General features: G+C 43.8%; 1 protein-coding gene and 1 long non-coding RNA gene across 6 annotated transcripts; both read left to right on the forward strand.

The window, feature by feature from the left end:
• Positions 1-6: 6 nt before the first annotated feature.
• Positions 7-1,316, forward strand: LOC109519413 (uncharacterized). The gene is made up of 3 exons (XR_002168960.1): positions 7-107; positions 257-309; positions 1,093-1,316. It is a non-coding gene; the product is annotated as an uncharacterized LOC109519413 (long non-coding RNA).
• Positions 1,317-2,250: 934 nt separating this feature from the next.
• Positions 2,251-14,149, forward strand: cunh15orf39 (chromosome unknown C15orf39 homolog). Of its 5 annotated transcripts, none has more exons than XM_019875893.1 (4): positions 2,251-2,546; positions 5,030-7,975; positions 11,877-12,247; positions 12,281-14,149. In XM_019875893.1, the coding sequence occupies exons 2-4, from the start codon at positions 5,104-5,106 to the stop codon at positions 12,689-12,691; spliced, it is 3,654 nt and encodes a 1,217-aa protein (XP_019731452.1). In that variant the 5' UTR covers positions 2,251-2,546; positions 5,030-5,103; the 3' UTR covers positions 12,692-14,149. The 5 variants fall into 5 exon arrangements, with proteins under 5 accessions (XP_019731452.1, XP_019731448.1, XP_019731450.1 ...); XM_019875889.1 differs by having other exon boundaries at positions 2,252-2,546; positions 11,877-12,715; positions 12,748-14,149; XM_019875891.1 differs by having other exon boundaries at positions 2,252-2,546; positions 11,877-12,712; positions 12,745-14,149.
• The last annotated feature ends 231 nt before the right edge of the window (positions 14,150-14,380 follow it).

The following is a 14,380-nucleotide window of genomic DNA, read 5'->3' on the forward strand; positions in this document are numbered from 1 at the left end:
GCCGCAATGACTGAGGGGAGCCAGGGACGCGTCTAGACCGAACTGCGGCAGTCCTTTGGGGCTCGAGCGTCAATGAAAATCCCAACTCAGAGATGAGATGAGATGAGGTAGTATGATGCAAGTGGAGCCTTGTATGAAGTCATTCGGAGGGTAAATAAACAAGTGATAGAATTTAAGATCGTGGTTTGTATGTCTGCCGCGCTGTCAAGTGCGGGTGCTAAGCTAACATTTAAGACTTGAGCTCTTCTTTCTGTAGCTCACATTCAAGCGATTGCAACCTGAACAACGGAATGACGTCCATAAATATAAGTACATAGGATCTCTTCCCAGTTCTATGTGACATCACCTTAAAAGAGGTTTTTAAATATAAAGCTTTGTGACATGCGTGCGCTGTGAAATATTTCATCAATGATGATTTCATCAAGAAAATCCCAAATTCATCATCTCAAGGAATTAGAATCAAGTGGATTAGGGATTTAAGATGCTTTTTTTTTTTTTTTTAAAATGTTGAAATGGTCTGGCCCCACCTTACCCTGTCTGAACTCCTCCACCTCGAAACACCTCAGGCCAATGGACTACTAGATTCTACTGGAGGTGCAAAGGACTAAGCGGAGCCTCAGAGGGCCTCAAGGGTATTTTATTGCCAGCCCCCGCTTTGGAATGAACTTCTGTCAAACATTAGGCAAGCCCCCCCCCCCTCCCCTTGTCCATCTTTAACCCTTTCAGGGACAGCGGTTACTACAGTGGGCATCTTATCATGTTATCAGGTTACAGGGTGCATCAAAGGGTTAAAACTCATCTGAAAACACATTTTTATTCTTTGGCTTTCGACACAGCGTGAGATCCACTAGGGGCACTACGGAGAGGTGTATCTAGATGGGGAGGGGCACATAGATAAGATAGGAAGAAGAAACAATACATGTTGAATGTTATCTTACAACTGTGAGCTCCTTGCAAATAAAGCAAAGAAAGAGGAACAACAAACGTGCTTCTAGGAAGACAACAAATGTACTGTATGTTGGTGTAGCTTGCATAATTGGATGAACCCAAACAGCACAAATCAACTTGTGTCCATTTTTGTTCCTGTTTGAGGACTTTCACTGAATGGAATCAGCCAAGGATTGCAACAGTGCTGATAGCGAGCCACAAGCACTCGTCCAAAAGATCATCAATTATGTTGGAGAACGGTCTTGGATGGGACTTGTTTTCATCAATGGGCCAAAAATGCCGCTCCACATTTCCTTTCTTAGGTGTAGCAATAGCACACTAGCAGATGAGGCAAAGACATTTCGAAAGCAACATCGTGCAGAAAAAAATGCTTACTGTACTTGGCTTATTTGGCCCTCTCATTTTTATACTTTTTATTAAGTTTAGTGTGGACAAAACAATTTGGAATCTAACAATGCAGATAGCACCATTGCATGCATGTGGGTTTTTTTTTTCCCCAACTCATTCACTGCTGTTTATCAATAGTACAAAACTGTGGGCTTGTGAATTGGTTCATGCCATGGGCTCAACCGACACTCCCCTGGCAATCGACCGGCCAATTACGATCAATGTAATCGGCATCCCTATCTGAGTCGAGTCAAGTCCGTTTTTTTGTTTTTTTTTTTTGTCAAATATGCTCTATGTACAACAAAGAGCACAAATGAAATTTCTTTCCTCTCAACCACAGTGCAAACATGCAGTGCATTAAAAATAGCACACTTCCGGGGTTGATGCGTCAGATCTCACTTTGGGAAAAAGATTACTTTGTCAAATTGACAAAATGTATATTTTTTCATGCTTTAATTAATTGTGACAAAAATATTTCGCTTGGGATTTTCGAAAATTACTTCACATTTGACCTTTAAGTTAAATGCATTTGCATTCAGTCTTTTCAGTCCGTTTGATTTCCAAACAATTATTTTGTTACCAATGTTATTTAACTTGAATGCATTTTAATTGAATGATTATTGAAGTACAGTTGTGATGTGACTTGGATGTTCTCACATATGAGAGGCCATGTAACGTACACCCTGTAACAGAAGCCCCCGTCACCACTGAGTCCCTGAAACAAAGCACAACAAAACATAACATGAAGTTCTGCATGATGTTACTGAACTCTAAAGAATTAAGGACAAGATGAAAGACTGAAAGCGTTTCAAAAATCACAATTGCATCAAAGTTCCCTCTGATGATTACGTGTGCAAAACAAAACTCCGCCTATTGATCACAGACCATCCTTCATGTTCTGCCTCCTCCCTTTGTCTCCGTCCTCACTCTGTTCACTTCTCACAACAGAAAAAAAAAAAGAACGCGTGGACATCCGCAGGGCGCGGGAAAGTCTTTTCGGGCAGACCACACCACCACAACAAGGGTCTGGCTACGTTTTAATTTTATAATTATTTATTTGTAATATTTTCTTCCACCGGATATTTTGGGGATATTCCTCCCTTTGAGCTGCTGGCAAACCAAATGTTTCTCCCCCCTATTTTGGACTTATCTCACATGGGAGTTTTCTTTTTTTTTTTTGTCGAAAGTGCCGCGTGACATCTCAGCTCGAGGTAAAGAAACATTGCATTGATATGTAACTTCGTCATAATTTCGCGAAGGATAACAGTCGGAGGCGGGCAAACAACACTAATACTCAAACGTAATTGCACGTTTAGTTACGTTTTTGTCCATTAACCGCCTGTCATCGTGAGTATGTTTAGAACCACGTTTTTTTACTCTACGCTCAAAGTAATGCAACGTGTTTTTCCAAGTTAAGACCGCAACATGTCACGACTTTGTGTTTCGTGAGGAGGAAAGAAAATGCCTACAAAAGAAACCACATGCAAGTGTACACGCTAACCTTATACGATTAATTCCTTTCCATTAAAGAAGTTCAACTGGTTTCCTGTGGTGTAACTGTTGAAGTGGTGTCACGTGACACGGTGCAAAGCGTCGCGACTTGACGCGCGTATCAAACCATAAAGTTAGTTACACGAGGTAAAAAGTGTCAGTGTCGGTCCTGGTTTTTTTTTAATCACCAGAAACACGCATACTTCTCCAGATAACAGGACGGCTAAATAATAGTTGCTGTTATGCACCTGCAATGTTGCACTTGCACATTAAAGGTGGAATTGTGTGGCTTGAGTTTGAACATCTTGCACTTGAGTGCACCTTTGTGGCTCTGTTGGCATAGAAAAAGGCACGCGACCAAAATTCTGCATTTGAGACCATAGCAAAGTACTGATGTAGAATGGCAACAACTTACCTCAATAAAAGCAGTTTGGTCAGAGATGGAAAAAAAAACACGTCTTTTCACATTCTTGTTTTTATTCATTAAAACTGGATTGGGCAGTCACAAACCTGTCATTTTAAAATAGATGTAATTACCTGGGGAAAAAAATAATTGAAAGAGCAATAACAGCAACAAAGAATAACCGTTGAAGTAACCAGAAAAGACAGAGGACTACTTAAAACTATTGGAGCTAAAGTGGAAAATGTCAGCGACACCACTGGTATGTGGTAATTGTTTTTAACGCTTTATGTATGTTGTTGTCTTTATGTAATTTTTGTATCCTGAGTAATGGAGCATTTGGCATGTTTAATGTGTGTGTCTGTGGCTAAACTGTGGCATACATGATTCGATATAAAATATGTCTTGATGTGTGTGGGTTTTTTTTTAAATAAATTTTTAAAAAATCACTTGAATTCAAGGTTGGATTTTACTTTTTAAAAGCAGACATTGGTCTTACATTTACAATAAAGAGTTGTTAAAAGGTAAAGAACATATCTGTATTTTTAGAGCTCTCTCTCTCTCTCTCTCTCTCTCTCTCCCCCACACCCCCCACCACCCCTCTCCCTCTACATGACATTCAGGCTTATATCATGATTATCATACGATTCGAGCCCCGAAGTGGTCATCTGTCTTAATGTCCCATTTTGTTTTCTCTGGAAAATATTCTGTCTGTGCAATTTGCCTTACTTGAGATTTATGGTCACTCTGAAAGCTGGGGGCGCACGGCTCATTATTTAACTAATGCAAGTGGATTAACTGAGGTTTTAATAAACGATTCAAAGAAATCAGACACAACACTGCCCATATTTTTAGGCAGTAGTGACTGGTAAATGATAAACGAACAATCTGGTCAACATAAAATTCTTTATTTAAAAGCACAATTCCGCTAGACTGATAAGTCAAAAGTGTAGTTGCTTAAAACGGAGTGCACGGGTCATGACTTTAAGATGAAGCAGGCCTTACAATAGAAGTCAAGTCCCACATTTTCTTGGCAATAATATGATCAGCGTGACTCGTCTAAATGGTATTCTGATTCATGTTGGCTAGGTGGAATAAGAATAAAGATGATGAATACAGCCGATTTCAGCCATTTAAGGAGGCTGGCATTTTTTGTGGCACCGCTCCCCTGCTGTCAACTGGAAATGACACATTGTCTCAGTCACGGCGCTCCTGTTTTCTGGGTTTGGTCACATGGCATTCCTAATGTGAGCCAAAGGCCACTTTGACATCAATTTCAGTTTACAAAATAATAGCAAGATAGTAGAATATTAAATTGATCACTGGTTAATGTAAAATGTTTGCTCCTGAACCTCAGCGCACAGGATCAGAATGTCAGGGCTCACATAACTAATTTTCAGACACGATTACAAGCTGTCATCTGTGACACATATTTACTCAGAAAATGTTCCTTTCTTGGAATTTTTCCTTTCTTGGACCCCCCCCCCCTTTTTTTTCTTAAGTAATTTCAAATTGATTAGATTCCAAAGTCACAGCGAGCCGCCAACTCAGGCATTCATAGTGTATGTGCTGTGACTGCACAAGGACAGAACGCCCTTGTAGGAGAGACGCTTACGGGTTGATTGCAGAGTGGTTTTGATAGCGAGCTCGTTTTGCACTTACCGTGCATATTTTAATCGGAATAACAACTGAATAGCTTGAAGCAAGAGCAGTCGCGATCTGCCGAATTGCACAAAGTACCGCTCCTGTTTCATCTAGGCCCCAAGTATATCACATGTGCTTACACCTGTGTTATTCTCTTAGGCTTGGCGTCACACCATCAAAGCCTGACAACAAGATGAGCAACCAGTGAAAGTCGACGCCGTTTTTAAGCCACGATGCCTTTATTTGACGAAACCGTGGCATTTGCTGGACTGTCAAAGTCATCAGACATGTCTGGCTTTATTGTCAAGCCGATGTTCCATTACGGTGGGGCCCATGTTTCCTACAACCCCCGAGAAAAGGACGCAGCAGAGTTTACAACACCTTGGACTAACTCAAGCGCGTCTCTGCTGGACGCAGGAAGTCCGATACATCAGGCGCCCGGGATGAAAACGGGCGGCGACCATTCATCTCTCTCTGACAATCCTGTTTATCTGGCGATTCCAAAAGCTCTGTATGTCCATAAACCTTGCTGCCATGATCTGAGTTGCATGATGGGACATCGGTACAGCTTGGAGCACGGTCAGACGGCAGCCCCTGCTGAAATCGAGCATGACTGGACTCCCGGGGAGGCTTACCGCAACCAGAGATCAGCCATCCAGCGAATTGCACAAGAGAAACTGCAAAGTTTACAGTTGGATCCCGGTGAAGAACAAGTCAAGCGGATGACCGCAGAAAGCTTGAACAGAGGAAGGCCGACTCGAATGGAGCCTCGCTGTTGCGGCTACCCCCGCATGCCCCCTCTTCCCATGCTCACATCTTTAAGTGAGCAAAGCCGACATTTACAGCCTCCCCCCAGAGGCTACGCAGGCCTTCACCCCTCCCATGCAACATATGAGCATATGACCTCAGAGCTTTATCAAGAATGTTCTCCCGTGTCCAAATATGGTCATCCAACAAAGCGCCCAATGTTTTACTACTCGCAGGCCAACGTGGAGGTAGAAAGCAGAACACACTGCCCGGATGTTGGCGGTGAGCAGAAAGAAGACGTTGCCGTTCGGAAAAGCGCCATCCCGACCCCTCGGGAGCATTATGCATTCCCTCCAACGCTTTACGGCGACATCCCTTTGTTTTTGCACAGCACTGAAGCGCAAGCAAATCACTCCTTTGTGCAGGGCTTCGGCTATCCGTGTTATGCGCATCCTGGTTTTCATGTAAGTCAAGTCCGAAACGTTGAGAGGCAGCGTGCGCCGCCTGGGCTGCCTTCTCACAGAATCAGCGTGTCGCCAACGGACAAACGTTTACCCACCGCAGCCGGAATTCAAAAGAGCAACATCAACCAGCATGTCGGAGCATTGGACGCCCCCCCTGCTTTGCCGCGGATGGACCCCATCGGTCCGACACGACCTGCAGGTCATTCCGTGTTGCCTGCCCACTTTCAAATTAGCAGGCTGTATCCTTCCATCACCAGTCAACTTGATCATCAGATGGATCAACCGGTCCTTTCGCCGTCTGGCTTGACTCAAGAGAGACCGCTGGACTATTCTTTGTATGGAGGTCAGCGTACGTGCTCCAAACATCCCAAAGACCTCCCAGCTTCCCCCAAGACGCGGCTTCCGCAATCCCCCAAACAAACGCCCGATTGCCTCTATGCACCCTTAATCAACAGGCCAGAATTTGAAACAGTCCTTGCATCAGGTAGTAAACCCAACGGAGCTCCGTGCAGCTTTGCCGATTGTGTTCTCGAAGACAGTCTGAAGCGACGTTCCCCATCACTTATAAAAATCAAAGAAGAGGCGCCGGATTCACATGAAAGTGACTCGCTTACAAAGCGACAAAAGTTGGAAATTGAGGAGGCCCTCAAAGGAAATCAAGAGGAGTCTCCTCAAATGCCGGTTATTGACAGTGTGTTTAGCCTGGCACATGACGGAGAACACCTAAAACCTCCTGGAGTGTTCGTTTCAGACGTCGAACCTCAGAGAGGGAAAGAGTTGTCTGAACATTGTAAAGTCGAAGCCACAACACCCCTTAAAAAAATAACACCTAGTCCAGTGAGACCACCCGCTTGTATGAGTCCAGAGAGGTCTCAAGTCCAAATGATTGAACCCGCAAAGATCAAAATTGAAAAGATAAATCAATCGTACACATGTGACGCTCGTAGTGAGGCCGCTCGTAGCCCAACACAGGATCAAATCAAACTTGAACCCGAAGATGCAACTCTGTCAGACACCAAATCCATGCTAGTCACTCAGATATGTGAACCCGAGAATCTTGAATGGAAACCTTCACCGGTCGAGGTCAACATTTCTTCAGAGAGCCCCAAACCGCCAATCTCCTCTCCGGGTAACGCCAGCGCAACGGAGGAGCAGGAAACCAACACTGAGCCGAAACCTTTCAGTCCACCGCAACCACAGAAACTCAAATTTGATCCCAAAACCATTCCAACTGAGTGCTTAAAGCTTAGCTCCACCAGCAATATCCGTCTCCCCGATCAGAACGTCTGTCATCCAGCTGAACAACAAGAAACACCCGTGCAAATTCAGGATGAAACAACACCAAGGAAACGAAGATCTGTTCGTAAGCATTTCTTAGAGCTGCATCGCGCCCTCTGCAAGCAGATATCCAAATGTGTGTCTGCCACTTCAGAGCAAGAGCTCCGAACCTGGCTGTCTCAGCTGGGACTGGCGGAATCCTCGTCAACCAAAGTCCAGAAAGTTTCCTGCATGTTGGGGATTCAAGCCAGGGACAAGTGGCTCAATCAGGAGATCTGTTCTGCTCTTCAGGAGGTGCTGGACAGGTTGAGGGAATACATCGCATATGAGCGCTGCCCTTTTCCACACGTCATGAGAACGGGGGCGGTGTTTCTCCCTATGCTCGTGGTGAAAGAAATCCTTTTCCCCGTGGTGCCGGGCACCTTCATCGACCAAGTCCTGCAAGAACACAAGGTGGAACTGCGGCCCACGACCCTCTCCGAGGAGAAGCTCCTCACCCAGCTTCACAAACCCTGCTCGTCGCGACTCAGGAGGCTGATGTCGCTCAAACACTTGCCCGACGTCTACGCCGATGTCATCAACCTCTTGTATTACTCCAGTGTCTGCAAGCACCTGGGTGAGTGCACTTAATGTCTTTGGATCTTAACATCTTTGTCAACAAACCATATTTGGGAACTTCCAGGTGTCAAGCTGTGATTTGTCTGAGGCTGGATTTTTACTGCATGGTTCAAGTCAAGTTTTTTTTTTTCAGTTTCATAACAGTGTATAGAGAAAAACCCGCAAACCCGGCCTCTTTCAAATTGTGCCATGTCGACTTTTATATGTCCGATATAGTTAGCATTGAGGCGGCGTTGGAAAGTGACAGATTGCTTGCTAGTTGGACACAGTAAGCCACCGAACCCCAACAAATCACTGTTTCCAGGTTTGCGGTCTCACTATTTCATTTGAGATATAAATGTATTTATTGTACACTTAATAACTCTTGTTTATTTTGGGTGTAATTTAACTATTGAGCACGAGATGGCAGCACACAATTTACTTTTATTTTGAGATGGTGGAAATTTGAAAGACGAGTTATCAGCACGGCCTATTTTTTAAATGAAAATTATTCAAAGTCATCCTCTGTAATCCTGCTTTTTAAGCCGACGTAACGGATCATTTTAGGGCATTACAGATGTATATTGTGAGTTGGTCAGCTTGGATAGGATTGGTTCATTTTTTGTACAATATATTTGTGTTATCCATTGCTCATATACATTGCTCACAAAAAGTTGGGGATATTTGGCTTTCAGGTGAAATTTATGGAAAATGTAAAAGGTTCACGCTACAGTGATATCAAATCATGAAAGTAGTTTAAGTATGCACTGGTGAATTCCTCGTCTCTAACAATTCATTGAAACAGAAGTTAATGATGGGTACACCACAACAAAAAAATATCAACGTCACAATAACTCGTCATGTGCCCTTGAGCATCAATTACAGCTTGACAATGACACATCGTGCTGCTTAGAAGTCGACTTATTGTCTGCTGAGGCATGGCATCCCATTCTTCTTGAAGGGCAGCCCTCAGGTCATTGAGGTTCTGATGTGCAGAGGTTCGAGCACACGGCGACTCAGCTGATCCAGCAGGTTTTCAATGGAATTCAGGTCTGGTGAAGGTGCAGGCCATTTGAGGTACACCGGTCTCCAATAGCCTTTCTCTGATAATGAGACCTCGATGAGCTGGAGCATTGTCGTCCATGAAGGTGAAATTAGATGCATGTTGTTCATATAGGTGCACAATCACTGAATGAACTCTGCATCTCGATTGCAACTTGCCGATGACACTATAAGCTCAGTGGCCACTTCCGTCTGCGAACGTCCTGTTTGAAGCATCACAATGGGCAAGGTACTATTGATCCAGTGGTAGGCGTCGTCTTGCTCTCATGATGTCAAAATGTGAACAGCGTGACGAGGGCGAGTGTTAGGACGTTCATTGGAGGATTCAAGGATCAAACGCCTGTTGTGAATTTTGCCGTGAAGCTCCTCGTTAGGCAACTTGTGCAAAAAGTACCAAAACATTTCACAGTTGGACATGTGCTTTTAAAAGCTTCGAGAAGGTCACATTAAAGTTCATCTGAAAAGGTTTGAATGCATTTTAGGCTCGTCCTGAAATGTCACCCGAAAGCCAAATATCCCTAACTTTTTGTGAGTAGTGTACTTAGTGTTTGAAAGTGTATTTGTTGAAACACCCTCAAAAATGGAAGTGCCGTGAATGGCATAAAAATATGGCTTGTGAATATTTAGATCTGGCGTTTCTATTTGGCGGATTTCACCCATTGCCGAGATGACCTGGAACGTAACCTTGTGATGGAAGGCGGGGTATACTGTAGCAAACATGAAATATAGTCCAAATTTGGTACATTTAAATCAAACCAATAAACTCATTCCAATGCTACAAGTCTCAGAAAGAATGCTGGGTTACTGTTGCATCAGTTGGTTGTTGCCTTTGTGTATTGTGCAACCACACCAAAGGCAACTTTTTGAACCAGTGTTTCCAGACTCCTCTTGCGGTGAAAAAGAATGCGTTCTTTGTTGAACACCCTAATGACTTTCATTTGGTTCCACTTAGTTGAACGGTGGTTTGTTATCTAAGCACTGACAAATTTCTGCTCCACTGGCAGACGCCATTAATATTCCAAATAAAATGCCATTTATTTTTTTACAGACTCAACATCACCTGATGTCCAAAAGACTACCCAGGTATATACTTAATTTTTATGGTGTCAACTAATCCCACCACACCTTCCTTCCTTTTTCCGTTACGAGCAAGGAAGCTCATTTGTTGGAGCACGTTGAACATATTATTCCAAAGAAAATATGGACCTTCAGATTTTGTGACGAGAAAGCAAAGTCTCTGTTGCCGAAATGCATGTGCGCAGTCGTCAGTGAATGCGGCGCTGATATTGCCAACAGCTTCTGCAAACTTCCACACGCTCTCCTTGTTTCTGTATGTTTCCTCTCCTTTGGGGCCCATCTGCTTCTTCCCTGACCATCGCACCCTGTTTATGTTACAGCGCAGTGTATTCTATGTGGAGACTCAAAGCCTAATATAGGGTCCTATAGTGTTTCCCCATTGCAGTGAGACAGTCGAATTGAGAGCCTCAGTAACTTGCATTACGAACAGACGTGCTTATTTTTATATTGTGGGGGGAGCAATAGCACCATTTCGGTCGTGGCCAAAAATCATTTGGCAGTCTCTTCACGTGTTCAGTAGAACGTATTAAGAAACAAATCTCTAAATTCGTTTTAGCTAACCTGCTAACTACTCTGTCGCTTCCTAGTTGGATATTGTTGTATTTGACGTCATAATCACAGAAATGGTGGGGCAACATTCAAGGATTTTCAGTCATTAAACGGTAAAACTTACTGTTTTCAATAGCACACCCCACACCATGATCGGTCCGTATTTTTTTTTTATGAGCAATCCCCCTGGCCCTGAATGCAAAAATGGTAGAATCCCTCCATTCAACCAGCAGTGAGCATGCTAACAGACAGCTCAACTGTCATCATTGAGACAGCGCTTCTCAGTTAATTAACTTTGGAAAAAAAGGAACAATGAATTCATGTTTTGATTCAACGTGATCAATAAGGGTTGCACGTAATTGGCAGAATCATGCACCTCCCTATTCTGAATGTAGAAACAAGCTTTGAACACATCACTCAAGTGTCCTTCATCTCGGACCAGGCTGCTGGCTTTTTCAATCAGAGCTGTGTATTTTTCAAACCATTTGTCCATTTCCTGTAGTGCTTGTCTTGGAGGCTATGCGAGCTAGCTTTTGGGTGAGAGGTGGGATGCACCCTGGTCTGGTCGTCAGCCATCGTGACTTTTTAAACTCGGAAGGGTGAACTAAAAATGTGGCATGTGGTCATCCAGACCTGATAAAGTAGCAACATTGAAAGCCAGGACTCTTGAGTAACTCAATTCACCTGGAAACTAAATTAAACCCCCAGTTCCTCGACACCACAGCACAATGTTCTGCTAAAGGCTTCTAAAAGCCGAAATGTGGTGAGCCCATCCAATTTGGTCAACTTTTGCTGGCACTTTATTTGCTAAATTGTATTCTCTATTGTTTTTGACATACCAGCTGCTCGACTTTGTGGGGTCAAGATACTCTTTCAACAATGTTTCCATTGTTGGGTGTTTTTAGATGTGGCCCTCGTTAAATTGAACGTGGAAAATCACTTTGGCTTCTCTGTGCCGAGGGTGACCAGCTCAAGTTGTCATTTGTTTCGCTTCTGCTAAATCCAAACATAGTCAGAATCTGGATGACCTCCTTTTTGTTGATACACGACATTGAATTTCATCCTTCACTTTGACTTGAACACGGAACCTCTTGTGGAAGGAACAATGTTTAACCCTGACTAACACACTAACCCCCACCCCCATCCCCACCCCAACACCCCACACGCTCATATGACTAATCTATTTTTTTTGTTTTTTCCCCCTGAAGGGTTTCCCGCTTGCTCTGTTTCAGGAGTAGACGTAGAGACTTGGGAAGGCTGGAACATCAGTAGCAGCTCTTCACCAGCAGAGGACACCAAAGCCAAATCTCACGAGAGGAGCGTTACCAAGGCAAAAAGCAGGGTGAAGAGCAGTTCCAGGCGCCTCTTTCTGGACGACGGCTTGTCTGACGACGAAGACAATAACACACAAAAGCACGCTGAAAGAGAATCGGACAAGACAACCAGCAGTGAAGATGCTTTACCCGCAGATGATTCCTGGACTCACCCTTTAACTTCAGACAACTTTGCCAATAGCGATGTTGAACCAGAGAAATCTTCCAGTTTCTCGGCTGCATTCCAGCTGGCGTCCCACAAGAGTTCGGGAATGTTCGTCAAGCTGAAAAGCAAGGAGGCCGAGCGTAGATGCGTGAACGTCAGGTGGCAGCGCACGGGAAGCACGAGCCGAAGCCTGCGTCCCCTCAGCGGCTCGCGAAAGCGAAAGACGAGATCACTTTTGAAAATCAAGTACTGTCCCTACCTGTCGGCCTGCCACAGTGCCGAGCGCAGGCGCCGCTGGGTTCTACGCTCGGCTGTGCGTCGCGCAAGTGGGGCATTGAGACTTACTTACCCGGACCTGGTGGGCAAGAGGATCCGACACCTATACGAGGAGGATGACAAGTCTGAGGTGTGGTACCGAGGGGAGGTGATGCGGGTCCACGAGGCTCACAGCAACCCCCTGAAGACCATCTTTGAGGTGCGCTATGACAGCGAGCCCGAGTGGAAGTACTACCTGGAGCTGCTCATTGACTACAAGAAAGGATGGCTCACTGTTGAAGAAGACAAATGACACGACAGCAGGGGTCACCGCCACAAATTGGGACACAAATAGGGAGCCCTTAACACTTCGACAGAGAATCTATGGGCCTGATTTCCTAAAGATTTGCGCGTTCAAACAAAGCGGATGCATACTGATGTGGAAGCTATTTAATGGAGTGCTAGTAGGATTTTAGTAATCTAAGTTTTTATCCTGGTAAGGCAATTGACAACAGATTCTCATTTGCGATGCCAAGCAAAATGGACAAAAAGTCAACAGTACAGTGTGATGTAGTTACACAATAAATCACATCACATGAATAATGTGAGAATAAAAGGTTCAAAACGGGCTAAAATCAAGTGCAGCAAATCATGTATGTACCGTATCGCTTGGCAGCTTTTTGAACAATTGCTGCCATAAATTAGGTTGAGTTTTGTTTGTTGCAGTGTGAGTTGAGAAAAGTCAAGAGTTGCCTGCTAAAGACAATAACTTGCCATGTAGTTATTTCATGTTTTGTGGGAGAACACCACTGGTGGGAGGCCAAAACCCCCTGCCAAATTATGGTCAATTTACATTTTTATAAATCGATACTATTGGTCAGTTCCCTCATGGGTGTAAAGTTTTTGTTTTTTAATCAGAGATGCAAGTAAACCTTTGTAGAGATTTTTTTTTGCTCTGGTTCCCAAGGTTTTCATATGTAATGTTAATATTCATGAATTAAGGATAAGGATCAGCAGGTGGATTTTTTTTTGCCTGAAACATCATGGTTGTAATTAATGCTTAGTAAAATCAGAATTGTGCAAGCTTTAAAAAAAGTCAACCAAAGTATCTCAAAAACCTGATGTGCTGAAAAAAATGTCAAGACTTGGAAATCATTGAAAGAAAATATTGAGGGACACAAAGCCATCTCGGATTAAAATTTCCTGTTGACCAGTGTTACTGGCCAGCGTTGAAAATAGGCAGGTGATTTTTGATGACACAATGTTAGTTTTTTGAGATGCAAGGTTTCCATCAGACTTTCCCCAAAAAAGTCATTTGGGCGCTTGTAACTGACCTACTTGGGAGCTTATCATGTGGTGCGACGTCATATTACTGATGACGACACACCTTGGCGGCTGCAGGTCATGTGATTTTTTCTCACCTCACAACTCAGTGCAATGGCTTCTGTGCCTGGGATTTTCAATGTCATTAAATCAGAGAATAAGTGCGTTTTGCAGTGCCTTAAATATTGACCAATTTAACAGTGAAAATGTTTTCCCCTACTGTGTAGAACTGTCCCTGTTCTAGAATGTATTTTACCAAACTGGAGTAAAGTTACCTGTTGTCTTTTTCATGACCTCTTTTTGTATTGCATCTGAAAGCGGGTTCAGATGTCGATGTCGTGTCTGTGACAAGGGCCAAGGCCCTATTTTCTAAGAGATGTTTGTATTTTATATTGGTCACTTCATACTGTGTCTCACCAATTTGTCTTTAATAAATGTTTGGATTGCTCATCTCGTCTATTCATCTATAATTTGCGGGTGCCGAAAGACGGCCAATTGTGGCTCGTTTGGCTCCTTAAATCCAATGAATGCAGGTCAAATCCAGAAACGGGGGCGATATGGCACATTAAAACCAAGCGTTGGATTTGACACACTTCAGTGGAAACAGGCGTCGTGGAAATGTCTCCATCTTGTGGCTGGTCTGCGTATTGTGAAGGGATGCACTGAAATGACAAAGCCA

The sequence above is a fragment of the Hippocampus comes genome, unplaced genomic scaffold, assembly GCF_001891065.2.
Source record: "Hippocampus comes isolate QL1 unplaced genomic scaffold, H_comes_QL1_v1.1 scaffold142, whole genome shotgun sequence".
Taxonomy (NCBI): Eukaryota; Metazoa; Chordata; class Actinopteri; order Syngnathiformes; family Syngnathidae; genus Hippocampus; species Hippocampus comes.

Coding starts and splice junctions, on each gene's coding strand:
- cunh15orf39 (XM_019875888.1), top strand. CDS start 5,104: ATGCCTTTATTTGACGAAACCGTGGCATTTGCTGGACTGTCAAAGTCA. Junction 7,976..11,876: donor CAGTGTCTGCAAGCACCTGG/GTGAGTGCACTT, acceptor GCTCTGTTTCAG/GAGTAGACGTAGAGACTTGG.